We start from the raw sequence: 23,342 nt of genomic DNA on the forward strand, positions 1-23,342 counted from the left end.
TTGATGTGGGCTTTCCTCATTCAAGTTATGATTTTCCTGATTTACAGCATAATAGGTAACTTCCCAGCACATCTTCATTTTGGTTTGTATTCTAGGGACAATATTTAAATCTTTTGCTTAGCAGGCAGTCATGGTTCAGGTTTAGCATGCAGATACTTGCCTGATTTTGTGGGCTATGTTTCAAATGACATTCTAATTCCAGACCTTTTGTAGGTCTGTTTAGGTTTTCTTGGTAAATCTCCAGCAACTAGAGTTCCTACTGGTGAACTTGACAAAGGGGCTTTACTAGCATTGAAGTACAGTTCCTGGGGAAAGGAAGTCTGTGGCTTAATACAACAAAGACTGCTCCATGATTGTGTGTGTGTGTGTGTGTGTGTGTGTGTGTGTGTGTGTGTGAAAGCTATTTCTCTCACTCCAAGATTTCAAGATTTCCTCAGTTGCCTATATTCTTCATGCAAAACTGAGGCCACAAGGACTTTCCTTTGTCCAGTTTGCCATGCTCATTTGTGTCATTGTTGTTTGCTATCATTTGGGCAGTAAACTCTGAGTCTAACTCCTGATATTACTAGGAGACACAATCTCACAGCAAACTCCCTGACCCTCTGAGCCTTACAATCTTTCTGTTCCCTTTTCCATGATGTTCCCTGAGGTTCAGGAGTGTCTTTTAGCTGTTTCTGTTAGTACTGGGCTCCACAACTCTCCATTTTGATTGTGGTTTTCTCTTATGATCTCTGCAAGGAGAAGTTTCTTCAATCAGGGGCGAAGACTACACTTATCTGTGGGTGCAAGGACAAATGTTTATAGATGGTTGTTATCAAGAATTATGTTGGTTTTTAGTCAATTGGTAGTTGTAGATCCTTTTCCAATAATCATGACTTCACTAGCACCGAGTAGTTAAGTAGGTTTCCAGTACCAGGTATGGTCTGTCTCTGGTTGACTGGGTCTTACGTACAATTAGAGAGCAGTTGGTATCACCAAGGTGTGTGCATAATCACTGCTCTCTTAGGGTTATTGTGTCAAGCTAGTCCTTGATGTTGTTCAGAGGCAAATGGTAGCTGGGTGGGATTGCTGGTTGCCTCTTTCCATTGGAAGCTTGCATGGCACCTTCTACTACCATGAAAGTTAGTCTTCAGAGAGAGGGCATTCAGGTTGGTTCTGGCTCAGGAGTCTTTGGGTCCTGTTTCTGAAGCACATGATATCTTCAACAGCAAGGACCTACCTTCCATCCCCAGATAGCCAAGGGCAACATCAACAGGCTGTGTGTTTGGAGTCTCTTGGTTATCAATGCTACAGAACATTTTTTAAAATAAATGTTAATTTAGATGTTATAATATGTATTTTATTTATTTTTTTATCAAAGTCTTCTTAAAAGATAATGCATTTATATGTTTCTGTGTTTCTTCATGTTATTTATTTTACCTATATGTCTTCTTTCAGAACTGAAGGCAGAAGCTAGTCTAATGGACCAGATGAGTAGTTGCGACAGTTCATCAGATTCCAAAAGTTCCTCATCTTCAAGTAGTGAGGATAGTTCTAGCGATTCAGAAGATGATGACCGATCCTCTCCTTCAGGTCCAGGGACATATAGCTCAGGACATTCTAGCATGTCTGCCAGGCCACAGTACAGGACTCCAGACACTGATGCTAGCCGCAATAGATTTCATGACAACAGTGGCTTACTGATGAGTACTTTACGTAAGTATACATGACCACAAGTAACTAAAACAGGATTTGCAGTGTAGCCATGTTTGTTGGGAACTAAAGTTTAGTCAAAGAAAAGTCTCATTTTATAACCATTAGCCATGTTTAAAATCTACTCTATCATTAGAGTTGGGGTTCCTCTGTGTTTTCTTATTTTATCCTCTTTCCTTAGATAGCCACCTCATGTTTCTGTTTCAGCCAATACTTATATGTAGGTAACTGTCCAGTACATATCTCTATGCAGACCTCTGAGTCCTGGGCAGATAGGTCTGGCTTCATCTCCTAGTAAAAGGCACCTCAAATATGCTTTGTCCAAAAATTAACCTGATATTCTTTGGCTCACTGAGTTTTGCCTAGTGAACGGCAGCATTTGTTTCATTATGTAAACCAGAAGTCCATTGTATTCTGGGGTGAGTGTCTCTCTTTTCTTTTTATGTAGTTAATACTTCACCAAGTCCTGTTGACTTTTACCTCCTAAATATTTTTCAAATCCATCTACTTCATTTTGTCTCTACTACTACCACTGTAGTTCGGCTCATTTTCTTGATTCCTGCTACTGCTTCCAGGTCTTCCTCCTAACTTCATGTTCTCTCTTGTCTTAACTGCAGTGTCCACTGTGTATTGCCAGTATGTTTGTGTACATGTCTGTAGGTTCATTAGCTGAAGCAAGAGCAACTTTCCAAGGGATGCCTCTCTGAAGATAACTTCAGAGTTTTCCTTCCAGCAACCATCAACTGCCAATAATGCCTCATCTCAGGGTGGGGTTTTGTAAGGCCCTTCTACATTCATGCTTGACTGGCTTGATCTTATGCAAGTCTTGTGTATACAGTCAAGGCCAATTTTATCCACTGTGTATATTCTTAGCCATATTGATCTTTAAATGATTCAAATATAATTTATCACCTCTCCTGCTTTAAGCTTTTCAAAGTTTGCAATTTCTTTTACAGTAGAGACTAGACCTTAACATAATTATATTGCTTTATTTATTTGTTTCTATGTATTTGTTTATGTGTAGTGTACATGTATATATGTGTATGTACAGGTATGCATGCATTTGTGTACCCATGCATTTGTAGGCTGCAAGTAAACTTCAGTTGTCTCGCTCTATTACTTTCCACCATATTTTTAGTCAAGTTCTGTTACTTTGCCTCTAAGTGACTGATTAGTCTAGATTAGCTGGCCGGTGAGCTCTAGGGATCCAGCACTGGGGTAACAGACTACACACATGTCCAGGGGATATGCCCCCTTCTTCTGGGCTCCCAGGGCTTACACAAAGGTGGTGTACAGGCATGCATGCAGATAGATATCACATGTACATGAAATAAAATTAAATAAATTTTTAAAATAAATTTAAAAAGCAGAATAAAACTTTTTTTAAAGAAAAGAATTGAAGTACAAACATAAAAAAATGGATTTGTTAATGGTATTGGTTTTGAGTTTAAAGGGAAGTAGTAGGAAGCAGCTTGGATAACTTTCAAGAAAGATTAGCTTAGAAGTGCTTGGACTGAGCTCCCAAGGTCGAGTTGAAGAGCAGAAGGAGGGAGAAAATGACCAAGGAAGTCAGGACCATGAGGAATTGATCCACCCACTGAGACAGTGTGCCTGAACTAATGGGAGCTCACCAAAGCCAGCTGGGCTAGGACTGAATGAGCATGGGATCAAACTGGACTCTCTGAATGTGGCTGACAATGGGGGCTGACTGAGAAGCCAATGATAATGGCACTGGGATTTGTCTCTACTGCATGTACTGACTTTTTTGGGATCCTAATCTGTTTGGATGCATACTTTCCTAAGCCTGGATGAAGCGGGAAGGGCCTTGGACTTCCACAGGGCAGGGTACCCTGCCTTCTCTTGAGAACTGGAGGGGGATGAGGAAGGTGAGTGGGGGAGCAGGAAAGAAGTTGGAGGAGGGGAGGAAGTGGAAATTTTGATTCCTATTATTTATAAAGTAATAAAAAATTATCAGAGAAAAAAATGATACTACATAATGCTAAAAAAAAAAGTGCTTGGAATGTTGGTTGGGAGACAGCTCTGTCATTAAAGCACTTGCTATGCAAGTATAAAGACCTGAATTGACTTCCCAGAACCCGTGTTAAAAACTGTATGTGGCCGTAGGGGAGCTGCATGCCTGCCATCCTACTGCTGGGGAGGCAGAGACAGGCAGTCAGCCAGTCTAGCTTAGCTGGCAGATCCCAGTGCCTGAAGAACAATGTCCAAGTCTGTGTTCTGACTGTCCTTGCATGTATAGACACATACATACACATACAAAGTGCTTGTTATATAGCTAGAGAGATAGCTCAGTTAATAAGGTGCTTAGCAGACGTTAGTTGAGTCCCTAGAATCAATGTTAAAAACCAAAAACAAAACCTAAGTGTGATGGCAAGCAGATCCCTAGAGCTAGATAAGTGCACTTACTGCATTCCAGGCTAGTGAGAGATTGTGTCTAAAAAGAAAAGAAAAAGAAAGACAGATGGAGGGAGGAAGGGAGGGGGGAGGGAGGGAGAGAGAGAGAGAGAGAGAGAGAGAGAGGTAGATGGCCTTGAGGAACAATGCCTCTGTCTTCCGCATGCACATAAACACACACAAAGTTGCTTGATATAAGTAGGGAAGTTAAGTTATGATTTCTGTTGGAAGTAGACAGTGTATGGTGGAGGCAGGGTGAGGTGGGAAAGATCCGTAGATATGTGGATGATCTTCAGCTAGTAAAAGGAAGCTGGGAAAAGGCACCATTTGCATGCTGACAGCTGCTGCTGTTTCTCAACCCATTGCTTTTACAGCCTTGTTATTCACTGGTTCATTGAAGGGACCTACCATATCTTCAGAAGATAGCAATCTTTAAATGTGATTGCAAAACCTGTTTCTGGTAAATGAAGCTGTAGGCTGTGTTTAAAGAACCTCAAAATCCTGTAAGAGTGTTAAAAAGGTAGAGAAAAAGACAAACTTCCTCTCAAAATGGGCAAACAGAATTCTGAAACAAGAAAAAAAAATGTGTTGCTAAGAAAGATACTATGAAGACATAATTCTTTTCTTTTTTTTTTCTTTTTCCTATTTTGAGACAAGATCTCATTATGTAGGTCTGACTGGCCTGAAACTCACTTTGTAGACCAGGCTGACTCAAAAAAAAAAAAAATTCATCTTCTTCTACCTTTTGAGTGCTGAGATTAAAGGTGTAAACAACCACACCTAATCCAAAACATAGCTTTAAAAAGATAATAAAGGAAAGGAAATCAGAAATAAATAAAATGCAACAAATTTTGAAAATAACAAAATAGCTCTACAGAAGAGTGTTTGCATAGCATACACAAGGCCCAGAGTTTGAGTTCTATCATTTTAAAAATAAATTTGCATCAGTGGGATGGCTCAGTGGGTAAAGACACTTGTCACCAAGTTTTCTGACTTGAGTTCAGTCTCCAGAAATCACATGGTGGAAGGAGAGAACTGACATCCACAAACTGACCCCTGACTCCCACGTGCATGCATGAATGCACACACATGTGAGTAAATAAACGTCTAAAAATCTTTTGAAAGGACAGGTCATGGAAATTTCTTGAAAAAGGTCAATAAAAATAGTCAAGATGGACATGGATAAAAAATGAATTAGTTAGATGGAAGATAATACCATGGAAATATTCCAGAACACAATATAAAATAAAAAAATAAGAGAAACAGTTTAGAGGTATAGAAAATAGATGGCAATGATGAAACACTGTATACTAGGAATTCTATGAATGACTAGAAGGGAGAGTATGGAAAACTTTAGAATTTTCCAGGGCTAAGACAGTCATAAATCTACTCCAGATTCTAAACTGGATACATGAGAATAAAGGCACACTTAAACTACGGTGCATCGAGGACAAAGTGACAGTTCTGCTGGCACGCCCAAGTCAAAGCTGGCATTTTCTTCTGAGGAGCTGCAAAGATTCCACTTCTCTCCCTGCTTCAATGTTTCTTCTATACTCTTACAGTGTATTCACCAATGTAGTTAGCTTCAACTTAGTTGCCTGTGTATTCACCAATGTAGAGTTAGCTTCACCTTAGTTGCCTACTTAAAATTGTCCCATGCGTTCAAACAATCCTTGCTGTGACTTTTTCTGGTCTTTCTGACCTCGTTCCCTATCTTTCTCATTTATCCCACTCTAGCCACAGTAGCCCTTTTGCAAGTCAAAAAAAAAAAAATCATGTAAGTCCCACCCCTATTCTAGCATGTACTGCAAGCCTACTCTGGGAAAGTCAGTTTTCTTCAGAGGTGTGATCCAAGCTCCACCCTTATATATGCAGGCAGAGCCAATTGGACTCAGCCAATTGGACTCAGAGGATTAAAAAGAAAACTAAGATATAAAGTTTGGAAGATGATGTGTTGTCAGGGAGGGAGGCATCCAGGAGGAGTTAGTTGTAGAGGTGAGTTTGAGGTGAAAATGATGTAAATACATTATATGTATGTGTGAAATTACCGAAAAATGTATAGTTAAAAAATCACAACCACTCTATACTTGCCTTGGGCATTTATACTTGTTCTCTTCAGTTAGACACTATGCCTCCATTTTTTTTATGACTTTCTACCTTAAATTTCTGTTCAAATGTTGCCTCTCCTAAAGCTTTCCCCACAACAGTATCTATAATAGCACCTCCTGCTGTCTTTCTACAGCATTTGTCCCTGCTAGATATGTTTCCTGTCTTTGTGTTCCATTGAGGTTAGCTCAGTGACTAAGCTCACAGACAATCGGTTATTAGATATTCTTTATGGTGCTAAGGGTTGAATCCCAGGCTCTGTGCAGAGTAGGCAAGCATTCTGACATTGAATGACATCTAGTCTAGTGACCCTTAACATCTGTTCCATAATGGCTTGGAATGCATTTTAAATTAAAGGTATTATAATTTTTTCCTCTTGAAAATAATAGTTTGATTTTTAAAAGTATTTTTATCTCATTTCTTGATGTGATAAGCCGATAGTGGAAAGAGGGACAATGTCATCAGCAAGTGAGAGGAGGCTAACGTAAGTGATAGGTGGCACTGGGAGTTTGCTGCTATGGTTTCTCTTTTCTAGGCAGTATTGATTGCTTTACCAGATATGTGGCGTAATTATATGATAAGCAATCATATTATCAATTACAAAATGCTAGATTAACAGAATCACTTTTGACATAACATTTGTACGTTTATTTTTGATAAAGCTAAATGAACACATTAAATATTAACAGTTCACATTTTTAATGACTACGATTTTGTTTGTTTTGTTTTAGGAAGTGATTTGCAGCTGAGTGAATCGGAAAGTGACAGTGATGACTGAAGCGATATTGCGTTACAAAGAAAACATTTGTAAAACGTGGGATAATCTGTCTCGTATTAAGATTAAATACTCCTTGACTAAGGAAAATATGTAACTTTTGCTGAAAAACATTAAATTGATTCAGAATTTCAACGTTTTATTGGTATTCTCATGTTTTATCTTTATTCCTAAGAGAACGTCATCACATTTGATAGATGAGAAGACAGATTCGGAAGTTAGGGAACTTGTTCCAGATATTGTCAGTGACAAGCTGCAGACCAAGTATTCCGGAGTATAGGCCCAGGGCTCTCTTTTGCCACTTTGTTGTCCCAGATTGTGAAGTCCTAGAACAATTGATTTATAGCAAAGTTCATGGTTTTCATTATGGTTGTGCCTTTCCTATCTGATATTCTTCAAATTCTGACTGAAAATTCTTTCATTCTTGCCAAATTTAAATATGTTTTGTTGTCTTTTATGTTTTTTTGCCTTCAAGAGAAGAGTTTAAGTATTTGGCATTTCTACTTATAACACCTTTGAATCGAAGGAAATATAAGTATTTAGTTATAGCTGGCCTGACAACATATTACACATTACTATCTTCACACTTTTACCCTTTCCCAGTACCCTGTAGTTGGAATTATATGGGGTATGCCTTTTCAGATCAGCCTTCATGGTTCAGTAATCTTTAGAAGGCTGAATATTATTCCCAGTCTACATGTACCATAGTTTATCCTTTTGCCTATTGAATAACACTTGGTTGCCTCAAATTTTGACAATTATGGAAAAATTCAACATCATCAGTTCTTGCTGATTTTATTTAGCTATAATTTATGAATAGTTTTGGCTTTACTTTCTTCTCTTTCTTTCATTTTTCTTCTCTCTAGTCTCTCTTCCATTAATTTATCTTCATTTTCTGTTTAACTCATTAATACTTAGCTGAAAACAACCACGATATCATTTAACAAAAGCAAATGTGTATATTCAATATAGCTAGTAAAACACTCCCACTGTGTTAGTGAAGTAATTTCGAATATAAAGTTTTTACTCAAAGTTATGCTGGAATTCTTTTTATTACTATTAATTACGACAAATGAGTACACAATGGATAAGCTGGTAAGGTTGACTCTCAGGCCCCTCTTCCTATAATCAAAACAGCTCAGTTTGTTTCCTCCTTTTATTGTCTTTGTAAATGAAATATTCTTAAGACTTTTTGAGGGGAGCATGTTCTGAAACAGAGTCTCATTATGTCACCCAGGCTGGCCTCTAACTCACATTCCTCCTGCCTCAACCTCCTAAATTCAGAAATTCAGCATGCATCACCACGCTCAGCTTAAATGCCATTTTAATGAATTCATCTTTATCCTGTATACCCTCCAAAGGGAGGGGAATAGGTTTTGGGTTTGTCCTGTAGTCTAACATTGTCAATATCAACTCAACAAAATTTGTGATCCCAAAATGTGTGGTGGATTTCTCTCCAACAAGTGAGCCAGCATTTTGCAGCAGACACCAGTTGTGTGTCTTCTAATTCAATTTAGTTATGATACTCCCTGCCTGGAGATAACATCAGATTACACAGGGTAAGTGCCCAGTCCCCAAGGCTGCTCCCTCTCACTTCAGATGTCAATCACAAGCACTAGATTGTTTAATTGTGTTTCAGACCAACTGGTCATAAATGGAGCTCACTATAATACCTCCTCTAGTTCAATTAACTTGCTTCAGTGGTTTACAGACTCATAAACATATTTTTATGAAGGATAACGTGAAGAGGTAAAGGTATGGGGAAGGAGTATGGAGAGTCTACAGCTTCTCTGGGCACACAAAGTTCAGCAATCTGGATGTTCTCACAATCATGTCCTTCTGGCGTCTATGGAGACTTCATTACATAGGCACAAGTGCAGACACACTGGATGAAGAAGCCTAACTAGGCCTGTCCAGGTTCTTCAGTGTTTCTTCCCCGTGGGCCTGGGGCAAGTTCTTCTGAAATGACCAACTGTTACACAAAGAAGATGAGACTGTCTTTATAATGTGCTTAACAATAGGATAAGCTTAGGGTATAGTTTTAGACTCTGTGGTCTGCCTTGTCAGATTGAAATTCTAGTGTCTCTGATCTGCCTTGGGGACAAAAACAAGCAGATGAAATGACAGAAGAAGGAGAGCCGAAAGGATGATGGGAGGATAAGATGAACTAAAAAAATGAGGGAGAAAGGAAGAGAGACTGTTTTCAGAGGTTTGCTTTGGAGGTTGGGAATATCCTAACATTCTGTAACTTAGAAGACCTAGAGAATAAGAATTACAGGAGCAATGAGCCAAGAGTCATGGATAAAAATCAAAGTATATATATATTATTATAATATATATTATTTAATATAATATATATATATAATAGTATCACAGACATCCTGAAGAGCCTAAGAAAAATAAAACCCTAAAGACTTGAAAGTCATGTGGACTTCAAATGCATTGCCCTACACTTACAGAGCCATCAGCAGAGGATCGTTAATATCTAATCACAACGTCGCTGCAGTTTGTCACTCAGTAACACCTCCTGCTTTCATTTCTACTTCCCAAATATCATGCAAGTAGAGCCAAGAGCCTAACAGAGAAGGTGATTCCGAGAAGCAGTTTCCAGTTTAAACTAAGTTGACAATTGCCAACACTAAAGTTGGAACCACCCAAGTGTCTATCAACCTAAGAATGGCTAAATAAATAATGATCTATTTGTATAGTGAATTTGACCAAACAGAAGAAAATAATATCTTGCTTTGGGCAACAACATAGATGAATCTCACCGATGTAGTCTTGAGTAACAGGAGTCAGACATAGAGAATGTAAACAGTGTTACTCTATTTACATGAAACTCATTGAAATCAGTGATGATGAAAGAATAGTGATTACTCTGGTGGAGGGGAATTTGGCTAGGAAGCAATGGGTATTATTCTTTGAAGGACTTCCAAGCCAGGAAGAGAGCATTTTTTTTTTACTAGAGAATGTTTTTACCTTGCCTGTGTGATAGCCATGTGTAAAATCAATGGAATTGAATGTTCATGATTTGTGAACTTTGTTATAAGTTATATTTAATTGTAAAAGTCCATAAAATCAATACATAGAAAAGTCATGCAGTACAAAGAATGGCAGTGTTAATATCAGCCATACTCAAATATACCTTCCAGATTTACATTAACAATCCAATAGAAAAAATGGGTAAAAAAATGATACATCATTTGAAAATATTCAAAATCATTTATTTTAGCTCAGCAGCTTTTCCTTCTATGTATAAATGTAACTCACATGCTCATAGTTGAACTGTGTTTGCACGCATATAATTGATGATCTGTGTGCAGATTTATTGGCTGTGAGAAACATCTGTTTGAATATTTTTATTTACAATTGATTTTTGAAGTTGCTTACATAGTATTGGCATCTCACTTTTGATAGACATGTACATTCTGCACATTTTCTCCCACTGTGATGTACTTTTTCATCCTTAATTGTATTTTTAGAAAACAGTTTTTATTAATTCTAATATTAAGTATGTCATCTTTCTTTGAATCATCTTTCTTTGATCTTTCTCTGAGTTCTGTTCTGTTCTATCTTTGCCACAGTTATGTTCTGGTTATGATAGCTTCATAATAGGTATTGATTGGGCAGTTCAAATCCTCCATGGTTATTTTTCAGCAAATTGACTTAGCTATTTTTGGTTTATTATACTTTCATTTGAATTGTAAGAATTAAATAGTCATTTTTTTTTACATTCATAAACCTGCTGGGATTTTGTGCTGCAGTGACTTTTGACTTTTATAATATGAACCTTCCAAGTCATGAGTATGGCATGTATCCATTTATTCAAGTCTTAAATTACCTTTTTCTTTCACTAACGATCGATATCTTCAGGGTTGGGCTCTTCAACATCTTTCATTTCATTTATTCTTCATGTTATTAGGACTGGTGTTTAAGTTCCCTTATCTATTTGTTGCTGATGTTTAAATACAGTTTTGTGTGGGCTCTCATTTTATATCTTGGACATTATTGAATACACATTTACTTTTAATTTCATATTTGCTTCTTTTCTCTGACTACTCATTTTAGAGCTCATTCTATTAGTAACTTAAAACTACTCTCTGCTGTCAAATCACAGAGACCACTAATGTTTTTTATTTTTGTCACTAGCATTTGATTCTGATAGTTGGATTCTTCTATATCTATTGACTTTTATGTCTCTGGAGTTTATCTTCATTATGTCAAAGACATTTTCTCTTAGTTATCTCTTAGACCTTTATCCTTCTGTTTGAGACCAGCCTAACAAAAGCAATAGAGCATAGCAAGCACCTCAGAATGGTATTTCTCTAAATGACTCTTAGCATCAGAGAAGCTGAATTTACCTAAGAAAGGCTCAAACTTAAGATTCCTTACCTCTCTGATACTGTTTAATTTTGGGAATGCTGTTATTTTATTGGCATAATCAAGAGACAAATTCCAGGCTTTGGGATATGACTCAGTTGGTAGAGCGCTTGCTTAGCATTGTGAAAGCCTTGAGATCAATCTCCAGCACCATATAAACCAGGAGTGAGTGGTGGCTTATTCCGGGAATCCCAGCACTCAGCATACTGGAATTAAAAGTAGGAGGATCAGACATTCCTTGGCTAAACAGGGAGGTGGGGACCAAGTAAGACCCTGTCTCACATAAAGATAAATTTCATAGGAATTTGTCTGTAAACAAATTGAGAACTTCACACTCTGGAGTTTGGTGGTCAGAAGATCTCTGAGTGAGACTGCATGGGTGCATTGCATACAGGAGCTTCATCTGTGCTTCCAAATTAAATGCTTTCTAAAAGTACAGGCCAGTACAAGAGAAGCCAGTGGTATAATTCAATCTAAAGGCACCTGCGCTTCTGCTAGTTGGCTTGACCAGAAACTGCTGCCTATTTTAGATTTAGTATTTAACCAAGGTAGGTCAGGAAAGGCCATATTTTCTAAAAGAATAACTACAGATTAATCATTAATGCTACAGGCAGAAGTAAAGCTGGACTATTCTTTGGGTAAAGGTTGGTGAGAGAGAGAACAGATGCAGACTGTAAGAGGAGCTGAGAAAACCTGCTCAAAGTCCAAGTTAAAGTTTAGGGGGAAAAATGTTTCATTTGTGGAAAAAATAGTTCAAACAGTCAATGTAAGAATTTTTCAGGGTAACTGTATTCATAAAAAGAGTTTGGCAGTGTTTCATCTGTTTCTATTATATGGAACAATTTGAGAAGTATAGGTGTTAGTTCTTAGAATTCTGGTAGAATTCTGTACTGAAACCATCCAGCCCTTGACTTTTATGGTTGGGAGTTTTGATGACTGCTTCTATTTCCTTGCAAGTTATAGGTCTATTTAAATTATTCAACTGGTCCTGATTTAATTTAGGTATCTGGTACCTATCCATAAAAATTGTCCGTTTCTTTCACATTTTAAAATTTTATGGAGTACAGGTTTTTGTAGTATGACCTAATGATTCTCTAAATTTCCTTGGTGTCTGTTGTTATGTCCCCCTTTTCATTTCTGATTTTGTTAATTTGAATGTTCTCTCTCTACCTTTTGATTAGGAGCCCGCCAACTCCAGCCTGACAGGGAAGGAAGCAGCATAGGAACAAAATAGGCCCTCTGAAAGTGGGTGACAGTTGTATGGCTGGGGCAGACTGAGGGGCCACTGACAGTTGGACCAGGATTTATCCCTACTGCTTGCACTGGCTTTTTGGACCCCATTCTCTTTGAAGGGATACCTTGCTCAGCCTAGATATAGTGGGGGAGGGCCTTGGTCCTTCCTCAAAGTAATATGCTAGACTTTGTTGGCTCCTCATGGGAAACCTCTGAGGAGTAGATGCAGGGTAGGGGGGAAAGGTGGAAGGTATGGGAGGAGGGGACGGAGGGGGAATTGGCATTGGTATGGAAAAGGAGAAAAGATAGTTTTTTAAAAAAATAAAATAAATTTTCAAGAAATAGGGCTATACACTCTTTAAAAAAATAGTGAACATAGAAGACAATTAATTCCCTTATAAAAATTTTACATTGCATTTTACTTTGCTCATATTTTCCCCTCCCTACATTGTCCTTCTTTGTCTTATTCTGCCACTCTCGATATCCCACAGACTCAAATGAAATTACTCATTTTGGTATTGCCTGACTTGATGGTTTATTCCTCATGATGCAACCTTAAGGTTTAGAAAAACATTTTATAGCCTTTAGCAATATTTTCTCCCTTTTTTTGATTTGATTTACATTGTTTTGATTTATAGATGCATGGGCTCTAGGTTCTTTTGTGCCTCTTTTACCTCTTTGAATTGACAAAAATAATGCAACAAGGGGAGTCAGAGGAGGCAATTTGAGGAGACTATGTTCAGAGTATATCTTGTGCATGTGTGGAAATGTTTAAATAAAAGCCAATACATTTTTTAATTTATATTTATTTTTTTTAAAACTATCTTTTCTTCTTTTACATGACAAATCCATTTCCCACTCCCTCCCCTCCTCCTTCTCCCTCCATCGTCCCCTTCTTCCACCCCCCATCCTACCTCTCATCCACTCAGAGAGGGTAAGGCCTTCCATGAGGGAGTCAACAAAGTCTAGAACATTGCTTTGAGGTAGGACCCCTCCCCCATTATATCTAGGCTGAGCAAGATCTCCAGGGAGAATGGGTTCCAAAAAGCCAGAACAAGCAGTGGGGATAAATCCTGGTTGCATTACCAGTGGCCCCACAGCCTGCCCCAGTTATACAACTGTCAACCACATTCAGAAAGCCTAGTTTGGTCCTATGTTGGTTCCCCCATTGTCAGGCCAGAATTGGAAGGCTTCCATTAGCTCAGGTAAGCTGTTTCAGTGGGTGTCCCCATCATGGTCTTGACCTCTTTGCTCATATTTTCATTCCTCCCACTCTTCAACTGGACTTTGGGAGCTCAGCACAATGATCTGCTGTGGTTCTCTGCCTTTGTTTCCTTCAGCTGCTGGATGAAGACTCTATGGTGATATTTAAGATATTCATCAGTCTGACTACAGGGGAAGGCCAGTTCATGCACCCTCTCCACTATTGCTTAGGGTCTTAGCTGGGGTCATCCTTGTGGATTCCTAAGAATTTCACTAGTGCCAGGTTTCTTGCTAACCCCATAATGGCCCCCTCAATCAAAATATCTCTTTCCTTATTCTCTGTCTCTGTCCTTCCGCCATCTCGACCATCCTCTTCCCTCTAGTTCTCCTTCCCCCTTCCCTTTTCCCCTCCTCTTCTGCCTTTTCTTCTCCCACCTCCGTGCTCCTAATTTTCTCAGGAGATCTTGTTTATTTCCCCTTCCCAGGAATGTTTCTCTTAGGGTACTCCTTGTTACTTAGCTTCTCTGGGGTCATGGACTACAAGCTCCTTATCCTTTGCTTTACAGCTAATATTCACCTATGAGTGAGTATATACAATGCTCATCTTTCTGGGTCTGGGTTACCACACTCAGGATGCTTTTTTTCCTAGTTCCACCCATTTCCATGCAAATTTCAAGATGTTATTGTTTTTTACCACTGAATAGTACTCCATTGTGTAAATGTACCACGTTTTCTTTACCCATTCTTCAGCTGAGGGACATCTAGGTTGTTTCCAGGTTCTGGCTATTACGAATAGTGCTGCTATGAACATAGTTGAACAGATGTTCTTGGAGTATGGTTGAGCATTCTTTGAATATATGCCCAAGAGTGATATTGCTGGATCTTGTGGTAGGTTGATTCTGAGACACCGCCATACTGATTTCCAGAGTGGTTGTACAAGTTTGCATTTCCACCAGCAATGGAGGAGTGTTTCCCTTCTTCACATTCCAAAAGCCAATACTTTTATATAATTAACATAAGCTAATAAAATTTCAATTTTCTATACATCCAATTCAATGTAGAGTGTAAACAGATCTATTGTCATCATGTGTATTCTAGCCCCTCTTTTCATAAGGACTAAATATAGTATTCTAGAGTCAGAATAAAATCTATCCACTGAAAGTTAAGAAAATTTAATGTTTGCCATAATACATAGAAAGTAACTGGCTCATAATTTTTGCACAAAATTAAATTCTATTTTTTTTAAAGAATCAAAAGATGAATCCAAAAGCGGGGAGTTGAAAATACAGAGTGGCTTTAGCAAAGGACCTCACTAATATTTTTTCCTGTAATTTTCTTATGTTTTCAGTTGTGAGCCTCGTCTTTAACAGCAGAGCCTCCTCTCCAACCCTTCTATCATTTTCTTTAACCCTATCTTTTTTACATATAGAATTTTCTAGGTGAATGTTACAATGTTGAAAACCCAAGTCTGTTTCACCCTTATTCTCAAATTTGGTTTAGAGCTGGCTTCCTCTCTTTAAAGCATTCTGATTTCCTTACAGTCCTACGTTTCCGTGTCTGTGGCTTCCATACCTGCAGAGCCTGCAGGGTCAGTGTTGATACCTGTCTCTACACTTCCTATCTGTTGCTGCATAGTGAAAATTCCAGACCCGCCACTTTCCTGGTCCTGTGATTTTTAGATAAGTTTCTCAATCTCTTGGAGCAATAATTTCTGTATAATGAAGACATCAATAAAATTATAGTAAACAAAATTATTGGCTGTATAGGCACACATATAATATACATATAGCTCATAAATATTAACATTGCACATAGTAAGTCCCCAATAATAGCAGATATTATTAACTTGAAATCAGCCTTCTGTATTTAAAATGCTATATTCTCCCCCTCTCCCAAATCACTAGCGATCAGGTTCAGGACCTTATATATGTAAGGCATATCTCAGTGCTCTACCACTGAGTTACATCCCTAACCAAAATGTTGCCTTCTTGAGTACTGTCTGGCATTCATTCACAGAGATAGTTTTCTTAAGCAGATAACCCCAATAAATTCTCTAGCATCATTTCTTTTCATCTTGTGACTTGTGACTTGTTGTTCTTCCCCATACCACACCTTTTAAACAAACATTCTTTGGAAAGTGGTGTGCCGACCCTCTCTTTTCCTTTGGCTTCCGGCTCTGCTCAGAGGCAGGCAGCTACCGAAACTGACACCCACAGGGTTAAACCTAGTTGCTGTGGCCATCCCTCCTCCCGCCAGTCCCCCTTTTCACTGTAGGCTGGCAGCTGTCCTAACTGCCTACTGAAGCCAAATGCTTGAGGAGAGAGAGAGTAAGGAGCCAGCCATGAATCCCTTCCAGAAAAATGAGTCCAAGGAAACTCTTTTTTCACCTGTCTCTACCGAAGAGGTGCTGCCTAGACCTCCAAGTCCTCCAAAGAAGCCACCTCCGGTGAGTCCCCAAAGTCAGTTTGTCTCTTGACAGTAACAGCGAACATACTCTTGAAGTTCCTCCTTGGCTGTTGGAACTACGTGCTGAACTGTATTAGAGTATAAAAACCACTCTCTCGTGGAATTAGAATTCACCTGAAAATTCTAGTTTTTTCAGTTTGGGGACAGAAACCATGGGATAGGTTAGCCAGAATTTTCTCGTCGGGTCCCAGAGTTTTTGTTGTATTTCATTGTATATTCCCTGGGGGAGAAAAAGCACTTTGAATGGCCAGGGAAACTTGGCAAGCATTTCTGTCTGGAGAACTGTATGTGATTGTTCTTTTACCAATACGAAAACGCAGCCTTTAGCTCCCCTTGTGTGCCTTCTTTTTTTCGGACACCAACAGAAGCTTTTAGAATAGACGCACTCTGTTACTAAGTGTTCCTACTTTAAAGTGAAAGATCAGAAAGAGGAACAAAGAATAATATTTTGCATTATGTGCTTGTTAAAGCACTTCTGAATTTATCACCTCAGTCAATCCTCATATGTTAGTAAAATTCTCTCAGCAGAGTGGCTACTGTAATAATAGGCAATGTTTGCAGATTTACTTATCAATCATAAGCTTAGTATGAATCTTATTTCTTTGGAATAACAGAATTGAAGCACAGTGACAGAGTAGTGGTGTAGTTTAAGTAAGATTTGAATGTTAATCCAATTAGTACACAGATAAAGTTAAATAAATTCTGTGTTGAGTAGTTCTCAAGCTGGGACCTGGGAAAATAATATTTCAATTCATTGCATCTTTCAAGCAAGTTATTATCATGTAGTAACATGTATGTAGAATGATGACATATTTATATCTACATGGGTAAAAGACAGACTATCATTTATCATATATAGTTAATCATTTTGTGTCTTTTTAAGGATGATTAAAAAGAGGTACCTATCTATGAAAATGAGATAATGTAAATCTCATGTTAATGTTTGAATGTCTCAAGAGACAGATTATCTCTATCTCTTTCCATATTAGTGGAGCTGCTGTAATGGAAAGAGATTCGAAATAAAACATGATGTTTCCTATAGTCTGAATTACATAATGCATGCACTAGCAAAATTACTCTAATGTGCAGGCTGCAGATGAAAATCTTAGTTCTGGAGAGATGGCTTAGCAGTTGAGAGCATGTGCTGTTCTTCCAAAGTTTGACTTCTAGTTCCCATGTCAGACAGCTCATAACAGCATTTAACTCCAGTTCCAGGAGATCCAGCACCTTCTTCTGGACTTTTCAGGTACCCAAATACACATGGCATACACTCCCACATATACACATAAATTCAAATAAAATTAAAAGGAAAATATTATGAGGCATACTAGTAGGGAGAGTAGACACTTAATTGCACAGGATCTCAGAATTCTCTTCCTAGAGTTAAGGTGACCAATCAGCTTACCTTTAGGAATGTCTGGCTTCCATTTTGAGCTCTTTGTCTGGTTCCAGCTGTCTATGAAAAGGAAGCCATCATATTGTTATGATTTCTCCCGGGATGGTAAACATCACAGATGGGAAGAGTCAGTCTCTATAGTGGAGCCAAGTGGGAAAATGAGATCTGGTTCTGACTGCGTGGATATCCAGTGCTCTGAAAGTCATCTTTTCATTTTATTGCTAACAATAAGTATGATCATCCTCTCCCTAGAGCCATAGGCTTTTATTGAGATGCTGTGGGCAGATGAGTAGGTCCCGATCAAGGAATGTTTGACCAGTTCCATGTTAAAAAACGAACAAAGTAAGACTCTGATTTTTTATTCCCACATTGACAATATAAGTACAGCTAATAGGACAATATATGTTTTGTGAAGAGACCATTGTCCCATGTTAACTGGCAGCGGTGATGTAAAAATGAGTTTATTCAGGCATGGTGGGGTTTGTCTGCAGCCTAAGCGCCCTGGGAACTTATAGCAGAAATATTACAATATGGAGGTCAGCCTGGGCAACATGATTGAAAACCTCTTCAGATACATATATTTGGCGATGTTTTCAGTTGTAGTGTTATCATGAAGTTTAAGTATGTTAAACAGCTCATTCCTCAACCTTTACCTCTTTGTTGAACAGAAAATCTTTGGCTCCAGCTATCCACTCAGCATCGCCTTCATTGTGGTGAATGAATTCTGCGAGCGTTTTTCCTATTATGGCATGAAAGGTAATTCTGTGTCCCAGAGTTTTCTCTGCCTTATGTTTATAGCAGCCTGGTCTCCTTACATGTGATGTGCTTGTTTCTTTTGTCTATTCTTTCTGCCTTGGTATAAATCAATCCTTCTCTCTGACCATGGTAGTAAATGCTACATAAGATTTTATTTAATAACTCCTACTGGTTAAGGTCAAAAAGGCCTGCAGAACGTAATACACAGCCAATGAAAACACAAGTGGAAAAGTTCTCATCATGTATGTTCCATTGAACAAAGTTGCTATTGGGAAGGAGAGATAGAAGGGGTGTGAGAAGTACCATGTTAACTTCTCATGGTCTAAATGATGCTATGAGTGAACAGAGATTGAAGGCACGAGTATTGTATTTGTGTATCCAGCATGCTTCATTTACTTCATAGCTCCCATGGGCCTTGCTTCTGCTGCCTGGCTGTTATCACTGGGCTATTTCACTAGGAGGAGTGCTGAACACCAGGATTACCCGCAGAGCCCTGAAATCGAATCTATTTCCCTGGAAGTCATTTCATTGCATCTATCTTATTTTGCCTCTCGTTTGTTTTCTTCTGTTTCATCAGCTGTGCTGACCTTGTATTTCCTGTATTTCCTGCACTGGAATGAAGACACCTCCACATCTGTATACCATGCCTTCAGCAGCCTCTGCTATTTCACCCCCATCTTGGGAGCAGCCATTGCTGACTCGTGGCTGGGGAAATTCAAGTAAGGACAATGACAGGTCACAGCCTCAGGAGCCTCTCAAGTTCATTGTCTAGAAAGTTACCTACAACTCCTAATCTCTTCTCTTCTAGCAAAAGACAGCAACAAAACCAAAAAACTCATGACTATGATAAATATGTATCTCTCCATGACTGACAACAACAAGAAAATCTATTCTTTCCATGCTCACCCCCCCCCATATTTTCACATCCTTTTAGTCAAGAGTTCCTTCTTAAAGTCTAATTTTAGTCTTCTACTCTGTAGCTTAAGACAAAATCTTATTTTCTCTCAGCAAGGGTAAAGATTGCTATTCCCTGGCAGATTTATATTGGTAAAGACTTACTGTGGTTCCCTAGCACTGGCTCCATGTCTTCTCCAGACTCACGTGGTTCCCTAGCACTGGCTCCATGTCTTCTCCAGACTCACGTAGTTCCCTAGCACTCCCTCCATATCTTCTCCAGACTCGGTCACCTCCCCTCCTTCAGCATCTTCTTCTTTCTTTCCAGAGGATTTAAAATCATCTCTGTTTACCTTCATCACCTCCTTCTGTAGCTTATTTCTTTAGACTCTAATAAAGATTTCCACAAGTTCAAATAATAGTCCATTTAGTTCAGCTCTTTTGTTGCTAACAGAAGCAGCAGACATGACTAATGGTCTAGTAGTTCTCTATAGCATTATCCTCATAGGCTAAAGGTAAGCTTTCCGTATCTGCTATCTCATAATATTCTGGGGGTTTACTCTCCATGGATTTGTCGGAATTAGTATTTCTCAAAATATACTCTTTTAAAAATTTGATTGTGTAAGATAAAAAGAATTACATAAGAAAATAAAGCTCCTATGGCACTTTAGAAAAAATCCTATGTTGTTTTGGAAACATTGAAAAAGGTTTCCTTACTGTATTGTAGTCCCCAGTAAGTTAATATGTACTATAAAATCTCCAAGTGAAAGTGAAGTATGTTTTGTTTCCTGAAGTAGTTTGGCTATGCAGTGTTGTGTTTGTAGACACGGTGTTTGATAGCTTGTCTTGCTTCGCTTCTGTTTCTATGACAAATACTCTGACAAAAAGCAACATAGGGGAGAAACAGTTTATTTGGCTTACAATTCTAAGTTGTTGACATCCTTTTGGCAAAGTCAAGGCAGGAATTCAAGCAGCAAATCACACTACTCCTCCAGTCAGGAGCAGTGAGAAAGAAGACTCAACCCTGCTTGTTTTCTCTCAGCTAGCTTTTTCTCTCCAATATGTTCAGGATCCCCGCCTAAGGAATAGCCTTACCCACAGTGGGCTGTGCCTTTCTCCATCAATGAGCAATCAAGACAACCTCCCACCCATAGACATGGCTAACAGCCAACCGGATCTAGACTAATTCCTCATTAAGATTCTCTTTCCTGAGGGATTCTAGTTTTGTCAGGTTCATATGTAAAACTAACCATGCAGAATTCTAAGCCTAAACACTGATTTGTATCTTAATTTTATATATTTATGTACCCATACACATCTATTTGTGTATGTGAGTGAATACAAGCGGTCTCTTGAGAGAGGCATGCTGGCTAAGTGGCTGCGTTTGTTCCTTGTGTAGTTGTAGTCCTTGAATTCATTCAGCGTTGGATTGGCATTACACAAAGAATGAAAAAACTCAAACTATGGTCTTTTCATGCAGTTAAAGAATAAAGGCTGACATTGCAGTTGTATTTTTAAAATAACTTCCTTTGAGATTGAAGAAGTACAACTTCAAGATTTGGTGAACAACAGCTTCCTGAACATTTCAGGGAGAATTTAATACTCTCTACTTGTACTCTTAATTCAATCTTGCTTGAGTTCTTTTTTTTTTTAAACTTACTTTTTCTGGTGTAACTTATATAAAGTACACAAACCCAGACATCTTGTGTATACAACTTGAGTTTTTACAGAGCTATCACCATTGCCTCAACTACTTTCCTTAGCTTTCAAATTCTCCCTCACAATCTTTTCCTGTCCTGGAATCAGGTAAGGATCTCTAGTATCTCCAAATAAACTAACAAAAACTTTGAATTATTTCCCATATATTTTCTCCTCCAGCCAGTCCCACAATTTTAAAAGAGCTCCTCTGTGTTAGCCACTTTTCTCTCTTTATCATCATCTCTTAGGACAGAATAACACAATTCAATGTAAGGGAACACAATTTAGCTAGTCTGATCCAAATTTAAATGTTTGTTGAACATCCCTTCTTTGTCCAATTAATCACAAGCTTGAAGCAATGAAATATATATATATATATATATATATATATATATATATATGTTTTCACATTGTTTGAGTTCAAATAGCTTTAATGAAAGCAAATTGTGGTGGCTTTAATATGAGATAGTATAAATCACTTATATTTTTCCTACTGAAATTTCTTAGAATACTGATGTCTTTTGTTAACAAATTACAGTGGCCATTTCTAGATTCTTGTTCACTCTGAAATTTTATTTTCATTACTTCAGCCTGCTTTTCATGCCTGAATTCTTGAAACTTCCTGACCTCCTCTAGCACTGCATTTTCTCCTTCTCTTACTTTCGTCTTTCTTGGTTATTTTTAATCCACCTCCATTTTTGTTTTCATTTACCTAGCTCTTCCCTAAATGTTAGATTTCTGCTAGGTGCTAACTCTCACTACTCACTTTCCCCAGACTGACTTCCCCTTAGCAGGTCTGAGGGTGCATAGTTTAGTTATTTGCAGACAGCTACTCAAAGTGTTGGAACGTTGAGTTCAAACGCGTCATGCACTTAGAACTGCATGTTTCTTTTCAAGTTGGCTGTCCTTTATCCTGGCTTCTTTTTGTCCCCACACTGAGCCAACTATGTGATTCGATGAATTCTAAGTGTACAGTGCCACTTACCCTCATTCTCTTCAATATTAACAGCAGCTGCTATTAGTTGCCACCATGTTATTTTTATTTTCTTTGTCTCTAAATTAGAAGATGGAAAGGGACACCTAAAATGTTTTCATTGCTGTCTTCTTTCTATAATTAAGTTCATGCACTATTGTCTAAAACATAATTGAGACTGAGAATAGGTATGAATAGTTATGAAGGTGATTTTTTTATTTACTTTGGGGCTTGTTTGTTTTTAACAAGGGAATTTAAAAAAGTGTTTTACACTGGTGTTGAATATAAAGAATGGAATGAAGGACTCCGAAAGCCTCCAGAAGTACCAGAAATCTCAGCTTGGGAATTCCTAATTCTAAACGTCTAATCTTCTTAGATTGCTTTTCTGGGGGTGGAACCTTGCTGAAATATAAATAATTAGAAAGAAAGGGAATAAAAAGAAACTGAAAGAAAACGAGTTATCATGGACCTCAAAGATGCTAAATCATCAGAGAGGAACAAACCAAATGGGGCTGGAGAGATGACTCCATGCTTAAGAGCTTTCAGTGCTCCCATAGACTGGATCCCATCATATTTGGTGATACATAGCTGTCAGTAACTCTAGCTCCAAGGGATCTGATGCCTCCTTGCCTCTGCAAGCACACACACACACACACACACACACACGCACGCACGCACGCACGCACACACGTGCACGTACATGGCATTCCCTCATGCAGACACAGAGACACTGACCATAAAAATACTTAAAATAGGGGCTGGAGAGATGGCTCAGAGGCTAAGAGCACCGGCTGCTCTTCCAGAGGTCATGAGTTGAATCTCTTTCGGAAAGGGGGTGATTTGAAACTGTAATAATCTGTCCTCCTGTAGATGTATATATGTAGGTAGATATGTGAGAACCCTTATATACAAATAGAATGATGTTTACAATCTGGTGGAATAAACTCGGATTCCCTTCAACCACACTGTTTTTTTTTTTTGAACTTTTTAGAACCTGAAGTGGCAGCCTTGTCTCAGTGGAGGAAACAAATTACATGTTCAAACGTGTCCCTCTCCCCTTATCTCTGTCTCTGTTCAGTGCTTCTGCCAGCTTTCCTCTCTTTCTCTTCCTTTTTAAAATGATAAGGCAAACTATATAATTCTGAAGGTTTATTATAGCATTACCATTCTACCTATGTGGTAATATACATAACACACATTCCACTTATGGTAATACACACAAGCATATAAGTGATATTGCGCCATGCCAGGGTACAGAGTTCTACATATGTTCTTATTGGAATTCCTTCATCTGCTACTTATTTGCTATTCAAGTTCATTGGGAAAAACAGGTAGTTTTTTTTTTCGCCAAAAGGCTT

General features: G+C 38.4%; 2 protein-coding genes across 3 annotated transcripts in view; both read left to right on the forward strand.

Annotated features, from left to right (window-relative positions):
* Nucleotides 1-7,115, forward strand: part of Eaf2 (ELL associated factor 2) — a 40,620-nt gene extending 33,505 nt beyond the window's left edge. For both annotated transcript variants that reach the window (XM_041673169.1, XM_041673170.1), the window contains 2 exons: nt 1,438-1,695; nt 6,942-7,115. In XM_041673169.1, coding sequence (XP_041529103.1) covers nt 1,438-1,695; nt 6,942-6,988 — 305 coding nt within the window. In that variant the 3' untranslated portion in view covers nt 6,989-7,115. The remainder of the gene's footprint in view (nt 1-1,437; nt 1,696-6,941) is intronic.
* An 8,994-nt stretch (nt 7,116-16,109) lies between these two features.
* Nucleotides 16,110-23,342, forward strand: part of Slc15a2 (solute carrier family 15 member 2) — a 29,793-nt gene continuing 22,560 nt past the window's right edge. The window contains exons 1-3 of the mRNA XM_041673026.1: nt 16,110-16,247; nt 18,332-18,419; nt 18,997-19,138. Coding sequence (XP_041528960.1) covers nt 16,110-16,247; nt 18,332-18,419; nt 18,997-19,138 — 368 coding nt within the window. The remainder of the gene's footprint in view (nt 16,248-18,331; nt 18,420-18,996; nt 19,139-23,342) is intronic.

The sequence above is a fragment of the Microtus oregoni genome, unplaced genomic scaffold (genome assembly GCF_018167655.1).
Source record: "Microtus oregoni isolate MIOR12 unplaced genomic scaffold, Mior012 000023F_ref0000262, whole genome shotgun sequence".
NCBI classification, from domain to species: Eukaryota; Metazoa; Chordata; class Mammalia; order Rodentia; family Cricetidae; genus Microtus; species Microtus oregoni.